At 42.7% G+C, this 16,021-nt stretch overlaps 1 protein-coding gene across 2 annotated transcripts in view; it reads left to right on the top strand.

Annotated features, from left to right (window-relative positions):
* The window catches only part of CACNA1E (calcium voltage-gated channel subunit alpha1 E), a 316,273-nt gene that overhangs the window by 87,196 nt on the left and 213,056 nt on the right, over nt 1-16,021 (top strand). For both annotated transcript variants that reach the window (XM_087858243.1, XM_087858244.1), the window contains 3 exons: nt 4,754-4,857; nt 5,916-6,068; nt 7,249-7,430. In XM_087858243.1, coding sequence (XP_087714369.1) covers nt 4,754-4,857; nt 5,916-6,068; nt 7,249-7,430 — 439 coding nt within the window. The remainder of the gene's footprint in view (nt 1-4,753; nt 4,858-5,915; nt 6,069-7,248; nt 7,431-16,021) is intronic.

Below are 16,021 nucleotides of genomic sequence, written 5' to 3' on the forward strand. Positions count from 1 at the left end.
AGATTAGCAACAGATAATTTTTTGGTGTAATATTTACATAATGCTTTAGGGAATTTTTAGCCATGGAAGTGTGAAAAGAGACTGTTAGACTTGGGTTGACAAAGAGGCTAAGCAGAACCCCAAGGTCAGAAGGAATTCTTCTGGTGGGAGAATTCTTTGGGTGATTGACTTGGGGAGAGACCATTTGGTTATGATGGCTCAGAGCATCCTTTCCATCTCCTGCCACTGCCATGATGGTCACACCACAGCCTCAGGATCATATCAGCTTCTAGGCTCTTCTTACCTGCTTGACAGCTCAGGGCAGAGGCATTAGAGATAGGGCTGAGCCATGACAGCCAACAGGAAGCAGGTTTTGAACATTTACAGTGTACCGACCCCTCTGTCTCTGCTGGTGGTGCTCAGAGGTTTGTGTCTATCCTCTGCTTTGGGGGTCAAGTAGTAATTAAGCACCCCTCTGTGTCCAGAGCTCCCCACCCAGGCCCTGTGCTCTTGGGGACAAAAGAACTAGAAAACACAGCCCCTGTTTCTGAAGAGCTCACGTGTATGCGGCACGGGATGACACAGAACTCAGGCTTTTATTAACTCAGAATTGGAATTTTGCACAGTGGCCTCACTCTGATCTTGTGGCACGCGTGTCTCTTCGTGTGTGTGTGTAGATATTACAGCAGCCGTCACCTCAGGTGCAAGGAGCCTCTGACCTGCTGGTCCAGAGAGCTGTCAGTGGCAAGTCTGTGGGACTTAGTGATTTGTGGCTTGAGGATCAAGGGAACCAAGCTCACTGGCTTGTTGGGAGACTAAACACTGTGACCTTGGTATTTTTAGCAGCACACTGGACTGAGGACCAGTGGAGCTGTGCGGTGCTGAAAAAGACGTGGCATGGCGTGCTGGCAGAGCGGGGAAAGGCTGCACTTCGAAACCAGAAGAGGAAGGACTTTAATGCCTGCTCTTGCCATGTATTAGCAATTTAATTGTTTCTAAGTCCCGATTTCCTCTCCTATGAAACGGAAACAGTCGTGATATCAGGATATGTTTAAGGATTTAATGAAATAACTTAGGTGAAAATGCTAACAGATAGTAAGCCCTGTAGGTGATCCTGCAGCGTTTCCCATTCTTGGAGCGCATCGTAAGCATCCCTGTTAGGACCACTCCTCATCGTGAAGTATAATTCTTTCATTTCTCTGTCTCTCTGCTTCTGCTAGACTGAGGGCCTGGGCCTTCTCCTGCTGTGCACTTGCCTTGAGCCTCCTGCGTCGGGTCTGCTCTGTGTGAGGCCCAGAGTTTTGCCAAGCTGTACAGACTTCAGCGCTGAGGCTTTGCTAAAGGGCAAGTCTTCACATTTTGAGTCTTCTTCCTTCCCTCCCTTTCTCTAACTGTCCTGCTGAAGACAGAGCAGATCCTGTCCTATGGGATCTGCTTGAGAGCAGGAGTTCTGAACAATATTGGAAGCTCTTCATTAGATTCTAAAATGTTTGAAGACAGATTTCTAGTATGCTCCCATGCGCTCCAAAAGGCGTGGGTTTGAGTAGCATCCCGGCTGTGCCACCTGCCCTTTCCATTGGTAAATTCTAGAGTTTCTGTGATGTTTCTGCCCATTTGGTTTCTGCTTCAACACATTGACTACTTTAATCAGTGCAGTTTGATGCATCAAGCATTTATCGAGCACTTTTTACTTGCCAGAGCCTGGGCTAAGTGTGGGGGATGTAGAGTTGGGGAAGACAGTGTCTCCGCTTGAGGTGTTCTGGATCTTGTGGGAGAGACAGAGGAGAAACCAGAGAAAACAGAGAGTTCCTCTAAGATGTGGGGAGGGCAGGATGGCAGTGGCACAGAATTTTAAGGGGGCTCTTTCCCTCAATTATCCTCCCCCCTGAAGAATTCCGCTGCCCCTGCTTCTAGCAAGTGGGTGGGACCTCCTGCCCTCAAACATGATGTGAACACTAGGGAGCAGCCAGTGGCCAATGTGCATGAGCTATTCTACATGGGGTGAAGGAAAAGAAAGTTCTGAAGGCTAGGGGACCGTGGGGCCCCAGGTGGCATGGTCCTGGCTGAAGTTTGGGGCTGCTTGGATAACTTGGGGGACATGCTGGTGAAAAGAGCATGGGTGTGTCTTGTGGCTCGCTATGCGAGGCCCTGGCCACAAGTGCCATATTTTTGCATCTCTCCTTCAAATTAGCTTCACTTTTGTTCTCTTTCCCACATAAGAATTCTTAATTCTCTCACATTTGCTTCTCCACCGGCTCTTATTTCTTCTTATTTCTTTCCTGTTTTCACCTCCGTGTTTCCTTTCACCATTTGCTACCCTGTCCTCTCATTCTCTTTCCTCGCAACCATTTTTCTTTCTCTCTACACTTGTGCCTTCTTGCCTTTTAATTTTGTCTTTTGGCCCCTACCTCCATGTTCTGAAATATCCCTCCTTCAACTCAGGATTGGGAAGGAAAATTTCCTTTTCAATAGCTCTTTCTTATGACTTGAAAGAGCATCTCGTGTGTATCTGGGTATCCTAGGAAACAGAATTCTGGTTTCTGAACAGGGCAGATTCTCCCCACCGTGTGTGTTTGAGACAGCGCGAACCGGAGGGAGAGGCATCTCCCGTGGGCACCACGCCTCGGAAGACTCTGAGTACAGTGCTTCTTCCCCTGTTAGCAGATCCATCAGACCAGCGACCCCATCTTCCTAGGGTTCTGGTTCTCTGTCACTACACTATCCTTCAGGTTTCTCTTTCTCTGCTCTCCTTTATTTGTTTCTATGTCTGTTTTATTTTTCAGTCCTATTTTCCACATTTCTCCTTGCTCTGTTTTCTCGTCAGGTTTTCCTTACTTATTGGAAATGATACCACTCCCCTCCTTAATTTCTCTCTTTGGTTTTGGCAGATAGAATCAAAACCAGCATTAGAGACCCTTGTCAACAATATCCCTCCTTTTCAGAGACAGTGTGGAAATTTGGGTCAGGAGAGGTAGAGGAGACCTGAGAACCATCTTGCCTAGGTCCTGAGACACTTAATGAGAGTAGGGTTTCTTTCTGGTTCTTATTTTGAGGTTGGGTTAACATAGAATTATAGAGCCTTAAAGTTGAGAGAAATCTCTACTAGTTAATTAGATAACCTTCAACTCATGTTGGAACACTTTCAGCTTCCTAATAGATAGTCCTACAGTCTGTGGCTGAGTATGTTTAATGTTGGGGAGTGGACTGACGTCATGAAACAGTCCACTTGATTCTTGGCCAGCACTCCTTGTGATTCTCATGTCCCAGATCTGTGTAATTTGTACCTATTGATCCTATATCTTCTTTTAGAGGTATACAGCACAGACCTTTCATTCAAGTTCTATTTCAAGTATTGAAGGAAATGTTTCCTCCAAAATAATTAAATGACATAAACTATTCCCGCCACCCTTTGACTATATAGAAAACTCGGTTTTTTTAATGACTCATTTGCCAGTGGCTCCAGATAGCTGAAACTGTCATGGAGAGGTTATGAGGGAGGACAAGTACTATTCCACAGAAAGAAGACTAAAATTAGGGGCGCCTGGGTGGCACAGCGGTTAAAGCGTCTGCCTTTGGCTCAGGGCGTGATCCCGGCGTTATGGGATCGAGCCCCACATCAGGCTCCTCCGCTATGAGCCTGCTTCTTCCTCTCCCACTCCCCCTGCTTGTGTTCCCTCTCTCGCTGGCTGTCTCTATCTCTGTCAAATAAATAAATAAAATCTTAAAAAAAAAAAAAAAAAAGAAGACTAAAATTAGACAGTACTATTAATATTTGTGTTAGACGTAATATCTAGTTTGTACATTATAACTTCTAGAACACTCTTAATATTCAGTACCATGCCATTTTATTTTTGTAGCAAGGTCCTGGTACTCCCCCCATTTTGTAGATGAGGGTAGTGAGGCTGCTGGAGTGTGTAACTTGCCTCAAATCACCCAGTTCTCAAGTGCTGGAGTCATGACTGAAACCCAGTTCTGCTGGCTCTTGGTCATCTGCTGTGTCTTTCATTAATACTTAAGTGTCATTGACTGTCCACAGTACCTGCAATGTCATGGGATTATATGAAATAAATTTTCTCCTCAAGACAAGGTACTTGGTGTACACAATCTAATAGGATTGTTATGGATTTGGGGTGTGTGTGTGTGTGTGTGTGTGTGTCTGGCTGTGGAAGTGGAAAAATGGAAGCAAAGAAACCAAATCTGAGTTATACAATGATTTGGATCAATTATAAAAGTGCTGTATGAGGACCAGTGAAGTTATTCCCTAATTTATAAGTATCAGTGTGATTGATTTGTTTGGTAAAAACTCGTAAGTGCCAAGGTGGAGAAGAACGAGTTACTCCTTTACTGCAGCTGATCCAGAGAAATTCCCTGAAGGAGTTAGGAGACAGGGGAATTGAAGAAAATTCTGAAATACAAAATCCAGGGGTCTTGGTAGTTTGGAGGTTGGTGAGGAATAGAGAGGAGAGTAGGGGACAAGGTTTGGAGGCAGGAATGGGACAGATGCTAGGGAGCTGGTCTTCTACTCATGATTTGGAACTAGGATTCTGGTGTGATGAGAAGTTTTCCTTCTTTGCAAAGTAAAACCCAGATGTGGCTAAATTTAATTCCAGGCAGAACCACCGATGATTCACCCAAGCTCAGGTGCGCCCACATGCAGCTGGCATCAGCTCTGTGTGCTCTCCAGGCTGATCCTTCTTCAGCCTGTCTTCCCCCGTGGAACAGGGCAAGAAAGCCAGACGGTGGTAACCTTGACCTTCTGTGTCTCTATCTGCAGCATCCTGGCCACGGCAGGAACCCACTTCAACACACACGTGGACCTGAGGACCCTCCGGGCTGTGCGCGTCCTGAGGCCCCTGAAGCTCGTGTCAGGGATACCTAGTGAGCACTTGTGTTTCTTCTTTCTCCTCTGCTGTAGCTTTACTCATGTGTCCCCACTGGGTCTGGGGCCAAAGGAATTTGGGATAAACAAGAAACGATTTCTCCAGTGGTAATAAAGAGTGGGGAGGCAGAAATCTGGCATAACATTTTACTTTAAAATCTAGCAATTTTTTCCCCCCAGATTTTAAAGATAGTGAAAATCCTTGTAGAATATTTGCAAAGTAAAAAAAAAAAAGTTATAAAATGAAAAGGAAAAGCACTCATTATCCTATATTTTTATGCATTTTTTCCTGTGCATTTTAATATAATTTGATCATACTGTGTGTATACTTTTGGATCCTGTCATAGAAGCATTTGATTTTCCTGACATTAAAAATTCTTCAAAAATATGATTCAAAAAGTCTGATATTATAACCTATCATATACAGGATGACTTATTTATTTATTTCTACGTTGCTGGACATTAGATTATTTTCATTTTTTTCCAACTAGAAATAGGGCCACCACATACATCTTTTTACTTAAGTCTTATTCAAATCTCTGCTTATTTTCTTAGGCTAGAATCCTAGAATTGCAATTTCTGGGTCAAGGTATATGTATTTTATGAATAGTGATTGTACTAATTGTGATTCCACCACTGTGGAGGAGAAGCCAGTTCTCAGAGTAGTGGGGGGGGGGTAAACTTTGTCCTTGCTCTCATAGGACTTAGAGCCTAACAGGGCCAGGCTTAATTTCATTTAGGAAAGAAGCACATTGTAATAAGTTTGTAAAAGATAAGCAGAAGGCAACATGGGTGAAACAAAGAAGGGAGAAGTAATAGGCATGTAAATGATCAGAGAATTATGAGAAGGAGCATGAGATTGATTCCAGGAGTAGGAGTGATGGTAGTCTTTGACTTGACTGTTCTGGTTGTCTCTTTGCAAATTGTCTTCATCATCTCAGGACCAGTGGTTCTTTTCCCTCAAGGACTTGTCCTTCTCCTCTTAGGAGAAGGTAAAGGGAGCCTGCTGTATCAAATGGTGCTCAGGGAGGCTCAATTTGTCTTTCTTTCCTTCTAGGCCTGCAGATTGTGTTGAAGTCCATCATGAAGGCCATGGTGCCTCTTCTGCAAATTGGCCTTCTGCTCTTCTTTGCCATCCTGATGTTTGCTATCATTGGCTTGGAGTTCTACAGTGGGAAGTTGCACCGCGCGTGTTTCACGAACAATTCAGGTAGGGTCATTGTTCTTGCCTTCTACTTCTTCCCTTCCTCTCCCCTCTAGTCATTGGAGTAATTTCAGGTCACTGGGAGACTGGTTGGAAGAGAATATTCTGTTCCAACCCAAGAATTAGAATCAGAAACTTCTGCTTAGCTTTTTGAGGCACAAGCAGCCTAGACTAAAGATCCCCATTGGCTACTGATATTGCAAAGCAAATGACCTCTTACGTTTGCAATCAGGATTTCAAACAGGAGGTCTCCGATCCCCTGTCCCATGGTAGAAGGTTGTCAGAATGCATGTCAAAAACCACCTGTCTGAAGAAATACTCTGTACAGTGTCCTCTTGGGCCCACAGGCCAGGGAGATCCAGGAGTCCAGAGTCAGATTTGGGTCTCTCTAGATATGTGCAGACATTTTCCCTCCATGATCCATCTCATGACCTTCCTCCTTCTCTGCTACGTCCCACAGACAGTATAGAAGAGATGAGGAAGCTCTGAGCTTGGCTTGCCAGGGGCGCTTGGGAGATTTGTGTTGTTCACAGACCCCAGATTCTTATCTCTTTGTATCTTATTTGTTCTTTTCAAGTTGAATAGAATACCCTAGCAGGAAAGGGGGTTGGGTAGAGGTTGAAGAAGTCCAATTTAGTATAATGTTTATGTTTTTTAAAAAGAATCTTCAAAGGACACCTTCTACCTTGGAGTTTTATTGATTGATTGATTGATTGTCTTATTCAAGACTAGGAATTTAGGCCAGAAGAATAAGGAGTTGAGACCCACTGTGAAGGGACTGTAGTTTATAATTTCCCCCAGGAAACTCAGGAAGAACTCAGGGTCTATACTACAGTCTGAACTTAGAAACTCAGTAAGATTCTGCCTTCACCTCAGATTGTTCTGTGTGATCCAGTCTGTCATTTCTTGTGGAACTCAGGAGAGGGTAGAGAATGTGGCCTGCAGGAAATGAAGGCCATGTGGAGGAGAGGCTCCATATTCAGAAAAGATTGGGAAACACTGGGATGAACATGTGGTATATGAGCCGTGAGATGAGGAGAGGCCAGAGGTGGGAGGAATCCAGAGAGAAAGAAGGACACACCGTTATGTAGGAAATAGAATTGAGTGTTTGTGGCTTCCTGGAGTTCTTTCCAGCTCATGCTAAACACCATGTGGTTTATTCCCTGCCCTCCAAATGTGTCTGCAGGTATTCTGGAAGGATTTGACCCCCCTCACCCATGTGGTGTGCAGGGCTGCCCAGCTGGTTATGAATGCCGGGACTGGATTGGCCCCAATGATGGGATCACCCAGTTTGATAACATCCTTTTTGCCGTGCTGACCGTCTTCCAATGCATCACCATGGAAGGGTGGACCACCGTGCTGTACAATGTGAGTAGAGCTGGCAGGGGCCTGGAGCAAGAGGGAAGAACCCTGGAATGAGCCTTCTGGCATTGTTTGGGCTGGTTAAACTTGGACAAGGGGGGGCTGTGTGTGTGTGTGTGTGTGTGTGTGTGTGTGTGTGTTGCGGGGGGCAGATTCAAATGTGAGAAGTCGTAGCACTTCATATCCTCCTATCATCTGGCCTCTTGCTGAGTGGAGGCTCACAGCTTTTTTAGCAGAGTTAGGAAATTGGATCCCATTGGATGGGTGAACAAAGCTCATTAAATGAGATCAACTTCGTAGTGATAAGAGTATGTCTTATGGCAGGTTCAACACGGTGGTGGGGTTCAGTAAGGAGTATTAAAAGGAAGAGATTCCTTGGTTGCTGGCTTCAAAGAGCTTACCATTGGGTTGGGAAGATATTACGGTTATTCTCAACTGTGGCTGCAGATTAGAATCAGCTAGTAGCTTTAAAAATTTACACCTCCTGGGCTCCACTCCAGACAAATTAAGTAGGAATAGCTAAAGGTAAAGGCCTGTCATTGATTTTTTTAAAGCTTCCTAGCTGATTCTAATACGCAGCTACTGTCAAGAACCCCACTGCATTACATGCACAAAAGAAACATGCTTAATTGTAGGACTCACTAGGGATGCTTGTTAAAATTCGGGTTCACAGGCCCCTTCTGTGCAGGTTTTGATTTTGTGTAGCTTTGAATAGTTCGTGGGCTATATACTTTTTACAAGTGCTTCTGGTGGTTCATATGATCAGGCACATTTGGAAGGTTTTGAGTTGGTGCACGAGCCAAGGCTGTCTGGCTGCCTGTCAGGGATGTTAGGGGATTCCGCTATGGCGACACAAGTTAGACAGGCTGACCACTGAAGGATCTTCTGCCTCCCAGAGTCTGATTTTAACAAGCTGCGGAAAGGCATCGGCAGAGTCCAAGTTCTAAAATGACAGGGGTCGGGGAGGTGTGTGCTTTGATGCAGAGGGAACCTGAGTGGGCAAAGCAGTTTGTGTAGGTTGCCTTTGTGTAGGTGCTTAGAAAGGTCTGCACTCTCCTGTGAGTCTAAACAGCCCACCCTGAAGCAGATACTTTGGAATGATTGTGCCTCTTATCTTTGCTTTCACAGACTGCCTTTACCCTAAGGTGCCCTCTGTTTCCTTTAAATCTGGTTCTATCTGTAGAAAACTTAATGCGTGGGGCATGGGGTAGCTTACACAAAGCACTCTCCAGAAGGAGCTCTGGATATAATCGACACTGGAGGGAAAGGAAATGCTGTGTCTCAGGAGAGACTCAACCAGACTGTAATGCCCGAAGAGCCAGGATTTGTGTAAGGCTGGCACAAGTAGGTGTTCAGTAATTGTCCATTACTAATCTGGATCCATTTCCCTACGGGTGAGCGAGTCAGGCTTGAGCTTTGTGGAAAAGAGCCACAGGCTCCTGTGCTAAATCTCTAAAGGGCAATGAAGAAATCCCAAGGACCAGTTTACGCGCAGCAAGCCCAAGGGTTACTTGTGACCTAGAAACACCTTGAGGACATTCTGAGATTCTCACCGGTTGTGGGGGGGTAGCAGGAAGGAGGGGAGGGAGGCAAGATTGATGAGTGTAGTTGCTCCTTATTTGAAATGTCTTGAGGCCGTGTCACTCACATTAGCCAGGCGTCTCTGGAAATTATAGCACTGGTCCCCCAGTGGCTGGTGTCATTTGTGGGGCCTGGGAGTGATGTATTGCAATTTTATGTGTAGACTCATCTAAGTGATGTGATAAATGCATTGAAAGCCTGAAAGGAGAAGTGTTGCATTTGAACATACAGACGTGATCTGTTGGTCCTCCTGAGCCAGGGCTCTGATGGTGCTGAGACAAGTAGGAACGCAGCTGAAAAATCACCCAGCATTTGCATTAGTTTCTGTGTTCGTTCATTCATTCAACAAATATTAAGTGAGCATCTGCTATAGGCCACACACTCCGCTAGGTACTAGGGAAACATGGAGGGAAAAAGGCGCTTGCGCTCACAGTGCTCTTTTTAAATTTCTATTTCTCTCCAGTTATCTATCTGACCTAGGTATAGAGCTCACACAGAGACAGTGATCTTGCCCTCTTCTCTACTTTTGCTCCAGTGAGGAAGCAGGGAGGAGAAGAGGTCAAGCTGCTGATCCTCTGAAACCTTTCATTGCATGGGCCCCCAAGGCCACAAACTCATACTCTCTCTGACTTGTAGTCTGTTGCTATCGAACTTCAGTTTACTGAAGGCCTCCTGCTACTGTCATGGCTGAATCTAGGGTTGAGGGAATTAGTTGAGCTGTAGGGCTGGTTTCTAAAATGTAGCTGGCTGCTCATGGGAAAGAATGAACTTCTGTCTGCTTTGAAATGATGTCACTTTCCACAACATTGGATCTAGGGGCAGGGAGCCAGGAATCCACAGGTAGAGGTGATAGTTATAGGTGGATAACTACACCTTGATATAGGAGAAGTTGGATGAAAAAGATGCTCATTTTCCAGCCGGTGGAACAAGGACAAAGTGTGGCTCCCTAGGAAGAAAGAGCCAGCCAGGGCTGGGCTTCAGCTGTGCAGGGAACTGGGGCGTGAAGCATGACCCAGGCAGACTCTGTTACAGAAGCTGGATGCACGTCCTGGAGTTAGGGTTGTCTGCTTCTGGAAGAGCAGGTTCAGACAGGCCGATTCTTTATACTGCTGGGGATAAGGCTTGCAATATATGGTGGGGTTACATCATAAATGCTTTCAATTACCCAACTTCAGCCATTCAGCTTTGGAAAGGAAGAGGGGGTCAGGGAGAGAGGAAAATAATTTATACAGTACAGGCTAATTCATGTATCATTCCTTTCACTGTTGCTATACCCATTGAAAGTGTGAGATGAGAGATGCCTAAGAAAGGTAATGGCTGAAAAATTGAGGATTCTTATAGCCAATTCAACAATTCCTGAGTATTTTTCTTCTTTTTCTTTTAAGTCAGGACTTGGTAATGACAAAATTTTACATATATATTAGAACTGGTTGCACACCATGCAATTAACCATTAATAACTAATACATTCAGTATCATAAATTCAAGTACACATATGCGGATGTTTCTGCATATAGAAAATCTCTCACTCTGCCATTATCACCACCGTCCCAATAAGATGCAAATATAACTCGGTTTCCCTTCCTACAGAGTCTCCTGGGAAGGCTCAATCCACCCAGCTGCTGTATTTCCTCACCCTGGCCACAAGGGATGGGAGAGCTCCCATTTCTCAGTCCAGTGCGTTTTCTGTTTGCTGGTGGCAACAAGTATGTAGGATATACTGGCGCCAGTTGTGCTCGAACCGGGAGGAGAACCTTCAGGTTTACACAGTACACAGAAGCTCTCTCAAGCATGTGGCCTTGGTTTTAACCTTTCTCTATGCAATTTAAATGCTTCCCTCCTGTTTGCATCCCTTTTCTGCTATGCAGATGCTCCCTGAATTCCTCCTATGACTTTGTTTGCTCTGCTATGGGTTACTTTTTCCTTTTTTTAAATTTAAATTCAATTAGCCAACAAATAGTACATCATTAGTTTCAGGTGTAGAGTTCAACAATTCATCAACTGAGTGTAACATGCTGTGGGTTACTTTTAACTTTATTTGCACATGGCTTTTCTCATTAGAATGCATTATTGTAAGGGGCAGGGAGGGGGTTCTCCTTGTGGGGGCGACCTGCAGTCATGCTTGCTCAATTTAGTCTCTACCCAAATTTCAGTTCTGCTTGGTCAAACTCCAACTGTATTCTTGGCTTCCCTCCCTCTTGTGGTAGAAAGAATGCAAAGCAGTCTACAGTTCTGCTGGCTGCTTCTTCCTGTTTTGACTGTCTCTCTGAAGGTCTCCTCAACTTGCAAATCCTCCCCTATTCTTGCTAGTTTAATTCATATTATTTCTCCTACCCTGGGCAGGTGTTCCTTCAGTCCGCTACATTCTGCCTGTGATCACAGATGTTAGTTATCCTGGCTCCCGTATTAACTTCCAGCCCTGGTCACCTGGACTGCCTATGTCTCTGAGAACTGGCTCCTCCTGCTTTGGGTCTGTCGTATTTCCCTGTTATTCCGGTTTGGGGTTATCTGCTGTTCCTGTTATCAGGACTCACATGCAGCTTGCAGAGGTTCCCAGTCTCTGTCTGCAGTTACTCAAACCTTTGCTCTTAAAGTCCATCATTTTTCATCTGTATTTCTGAGGCTTGAGCCATTTCTCTTCTCCCTGGGTATTAATGAAGTCATGCGGGTGTGCAAGTTTCTCAGAGGGGTGCCCTCTCTCCTGGTACAGACACAGCTGGTTGACAAGGATGTTCTGTGCTACTGTGGAGGAAGAGATGTTTACAGACTTTACTGGCTTTTTGTGTGAGGCAGCTTGTAGTCTGGATGCTTTCTGAGTCTTCCTCACTTCTCGGTTCTTTGGTCTGTACCAGTGCCTGTGGCTCTGTTTTAAGTTGCCTTCTCTCAGATGCATATAGTCAATATTTGTTAAATAGTTGACAGTTATTCACTTTTTGCTTTAAGATTTTGCTCAAGTGTGTTATGCCCAATGTTAAAAAAATAAAATTCAACTGAGTAAATCTGAAGATCAAGTTGGCTTTTTCAGTGATTCATGAATTGGGCAGTATCCCATCTAGCAAAAGAAAGGAGCTCCCAGGAGCTGTACAAAATGGAAGGCTTTTATAGGCAGACAGGAGTGGAAAAAGGAAGTTTCTAACAAAGAGTGGATTGTTTCAGGCAAGGTCACCTTCCTCTGGGTGAAAGGCAGGGCTCTTTCAGGAAGATTACTTCACTAATGCTGATCAGGTAATTCCCGATGTACTGGTTAAAGGTTACCTTCCTGGGAGACGCTGAAACTACAATTAGATGTTAAGTCTTGTTTCCTGATGTGGGGTCAGCACAAGTGACTCTATTTGAGGCCTGTTGTTTCTTTCTTTCTTTTCTTCTTCTTCTTTTTTTTTTTTAAAAAAAAACAATTTCCCCTTTTTTATCAGAATCTCAGCTTAACCGAAAGATGTGATCAAAATTTAAGGCATTAGTGCCTCTTGCAGCTACTGCTCTGAAGTTCTTACAGCTTTTACTGATCCTCTGTGTGATACTCACAGGTCATGATAGGGTGTTTTTTTGTTTGTTTATTTGTTTGTTTCTGAATCTCTAGTATTCACAGGTCAAAACTTCAAGCCCACAGTTTTTTAGTCAGTCATTTTCTTCACTTCTTTTCTGGCATTCGAGTCTTAGGGAGATTATTTGGTTGGTGATTAGTGGCTGTGAACATGCATTTAAAGCTTTTGAGAGAATATAGTGTGCCAGGGAGACTACTACTATTATTATTAGAAGTAGGATAATTCCCAGTATCTAGAGTATATTTCAGAGCCATGGTCCCCAAGACCCAAACCAATCAAAATCCAATAAATCAAAGACCCTGTTTTTGGAGTCACTTTCTTAAGCCAATTCGGTGACCTTATGTAGCTGAGTTTCAACTTTCCTGGAAGTGTTAATTCAGGTACAGCAGGTGGTGCTGGCTACTTGCTCAGCTAAGACAATTGAGGCCTGTCCTATTATCAAGAAGAACTTTGGCCAGAGAGTCTAAAGACCTTTGTTGGGTAGCTATTGTTTTACCATAAGATTCTGCAATGCTTTCAAGAGTTAAGGAGAGTTTCTGGATCAGAGCCTCATTTGTATTCACTCCTGACCAGGGAAGTAGAAAACTGACAAAGGAAGCAAATCCTGAATCATGAAACACTTCCTGGTAGGTCTTTTCTAACTCAATGTTGTATATTCAGGGGAATTGACCAATGAAGTAGCACAATCTATTTGTGAAAAGGTAGGGGTGCAGTTAGCTTAAGAGGTGTTCCTCAGTTATATGCCAGCCATTTGGAGATTCATAGGCCCAAGAATGATAACCGCCATAGATAAAGACAAATTCTGTTGGGGCACAAATCACCCCCACTAAGGAGGCACTGTTAATGGACAGATCAGAGTTTTTTATGACAAATCTAGCAGTCTGAAAGGTCTTAGCAATGGCCTGGGAGATACAGATGATGGCATTATCTTTCCAGACCAATGCCAGAGCAAAGGAAAGAAAGAAAAGAAGAATTTTATGCTTAATTAAAATATGAAGCCTTGATCCAGCATCTTGGGTGGAAGCAGTCTACTTCAATATCAGCTACTTTTCTTCCTCGTCAATTTGATTTTGAGGTCTCCAGCTGGTGTATGGGACCCTATGTTGAGTGGAGCCTTCTTTAGTTGTGAAATATATACCTAAAATTCAAATCTCTGAAGTTTGTGTGGTGAGGAGGACCTGATATAATGCCTTCCAAGAACATGCAAGGGCAGTCTCTGTTCTTAGTGATTCTGAATCAAAAAGGAACTAATTGGAAACATTAGTTTGGAGAGCTGTAGCCAGATATTTGAGGAAACTGGAACAATTCAGGATCCAGTCCAGTTTATAGGTATAGAACAAAGCCTCAAAGACAATTAACAGGACTAGAAATTAATACCTACAAAGGTGCAAACATAATTTTTCTCTCTACAATCAGTCTCATTCTTTTAACCAAGATAATCATAATAATACTCACTTATTTGCATTAAACATGGCCTGATTATTTACATAAATGCAGCAAAAATAGTGATTGACTACGTAAGTTGTTTTTAAAGACGGCTTTGCTGGAACTTTTCTTAGGGAATCCCAGGCGGAACTCTTAAAATTCTTTGAGGCCAGGAAGCTAAGGCAAGGGCTTGCCGTAGATTTTGCCTGTAATACCTATAATTTGGCTGAATTCCTCTCTTCTCAAGATCCCTCAAAATATCTTGATGTTTCTGGGTCTACTAGGCAGTGACCTTCCTTCCTTACTTGGTAAGGCTGCCAGGAACCTTATAAAGATATCAGGATAATCTTTCCAAGTAGTTACTTAAACTTTCTGGTCATATCTGAGTCTATACACATCTTTCTCAAATATGATATTCCAGTCAAAGCTTTGGTAATACTGCCAATGTTTCCATTGTGCTCTATTACAGGGAGAATGGATTCTTGTTAAACTTTTGCACATAACTAATTCTATCGCCATGGAAAGAATACTAAAGAGTTTCTGATTTCTGGAAGAATTTGGTAGGGAGAAAAAGTAAATGTTTCATCTTTGTTTACAAAGATGTACTTTACCAAACTGCTATAAGTCATGGATAGCTTAAGAAAAGGTTTCTTATATCTAGAAAAACAAAACATTAAAGAACCAGCAATGTTTCAAACAAAAAGTCATAAAGCATTGTAATTATCCCCCTTGGTTTATTCAGTCCCATGTAGTTAATACTTGTTCTGCTTGAATCCAGTTTTTTCATTAGTCTTGGAAAGTCTTACCCAGTTCAGTTTTATTATCTTAAAGTTTTCAGAACCTTTGCTTGCCAAAGTCCTTCCTATGAATCTCCTTGAAGATGAAACACTTTGTGGAACATTTTTGCAAAAGCATCTGAGTAAAACAATAATTGCCTGTAAATGACAAAAGACTTAAGCAGTGCTCATTGTTAAAGATCTGATAAGAGTTTGTCATAATGGAATTGACAAAGAAATTTGGTTATTTCTGTGACACATAGCATTATAAAATTATGACTGATAGCATTATATATCAGGACGTATCAGATTTCTAGGAATTTCATTCAATTTCTAGAACATTAATAAGATTTTCCTATACAAATACAACATAAAGACTTAGTATTACTTTTTTTTTTTAAAGATTTTATTTATTTATTTGACAAAGGGAGAGAGCACAAGCAGGGGGAACGGGAGAGGGAGAAGCAGGCTTCCCACTCAGCAGGGAGCCTAATGTGGGGGCTCAATCCCAGGACCCTGGGATCACAATTTGAGCTGAAGGCAGACACTTAACCGACTGAGTCACCCAGGCACCCCAAGACTTAGTATTACTTCTTATTTGACAATGCCCTATGTAATTTAACATATCCAATAAGCCTAATTAGTGTAACATCTCACTTTTCATAAGGAAAGAAATCAGTCTTTTGAGATGTTCCAGGGACCCTCTGAAAAATCTCAAAAATAGTTCTCAGGCAAAAAGGCTTTATTTAGGGTTTAATTTGGGAAGTTTGTAAAAAATATCAAAGGTTTTAAAAGAGTCAAGTTAGATTATAAGTCATTGTGAAACAATACTTAGTTATATATTTAACAATAGTGACAATTAGAGACTTCATAGGCAAATACAGAAAGTTTAAAAAAAGAACTTAGCTTTTTAAATAGAGAACACTCAATTTTCTTTAAGTAATCAATGACCTGACATGTTATAAAGATAACATGAAGCATGGCAAATTGTTTTGGTAAGACACAAAATCTTTGCTGTTCAGGCAGATTACTTAAAAAGTAAAGAAAACTTTTCACAGTGTTTTATCAAGAGCAGACCAATAGTCCAATAAAACTTTGTTCTTTTAACAGAGAGAAAACCAAATTCTAATTTCGCACCAGCTTACTTTTGATATTAAAACACATTCACTTAATTAAATTCATTCCAATCTTAGCAAGTCCTGACCATGCATAAAATTCCTTTCCAAAGATTCCTATTCTACAAACCTTAGTGACTTTAATTACATATGTTAGAA

This window comes from Ursus americanus, chromosome 2 (assembly GCF_024610735.1).
Source record: "Ursus americanus isolate L20-20 chromosome 2, mUrsAme1.1.p, whole genome shotgun sequence".
Lineage (NCBI taxonomy): Eukaryota > Metazoa > Chordata > Mammalia > Carnivora > Ursidae > Ursus > Ursus americanus.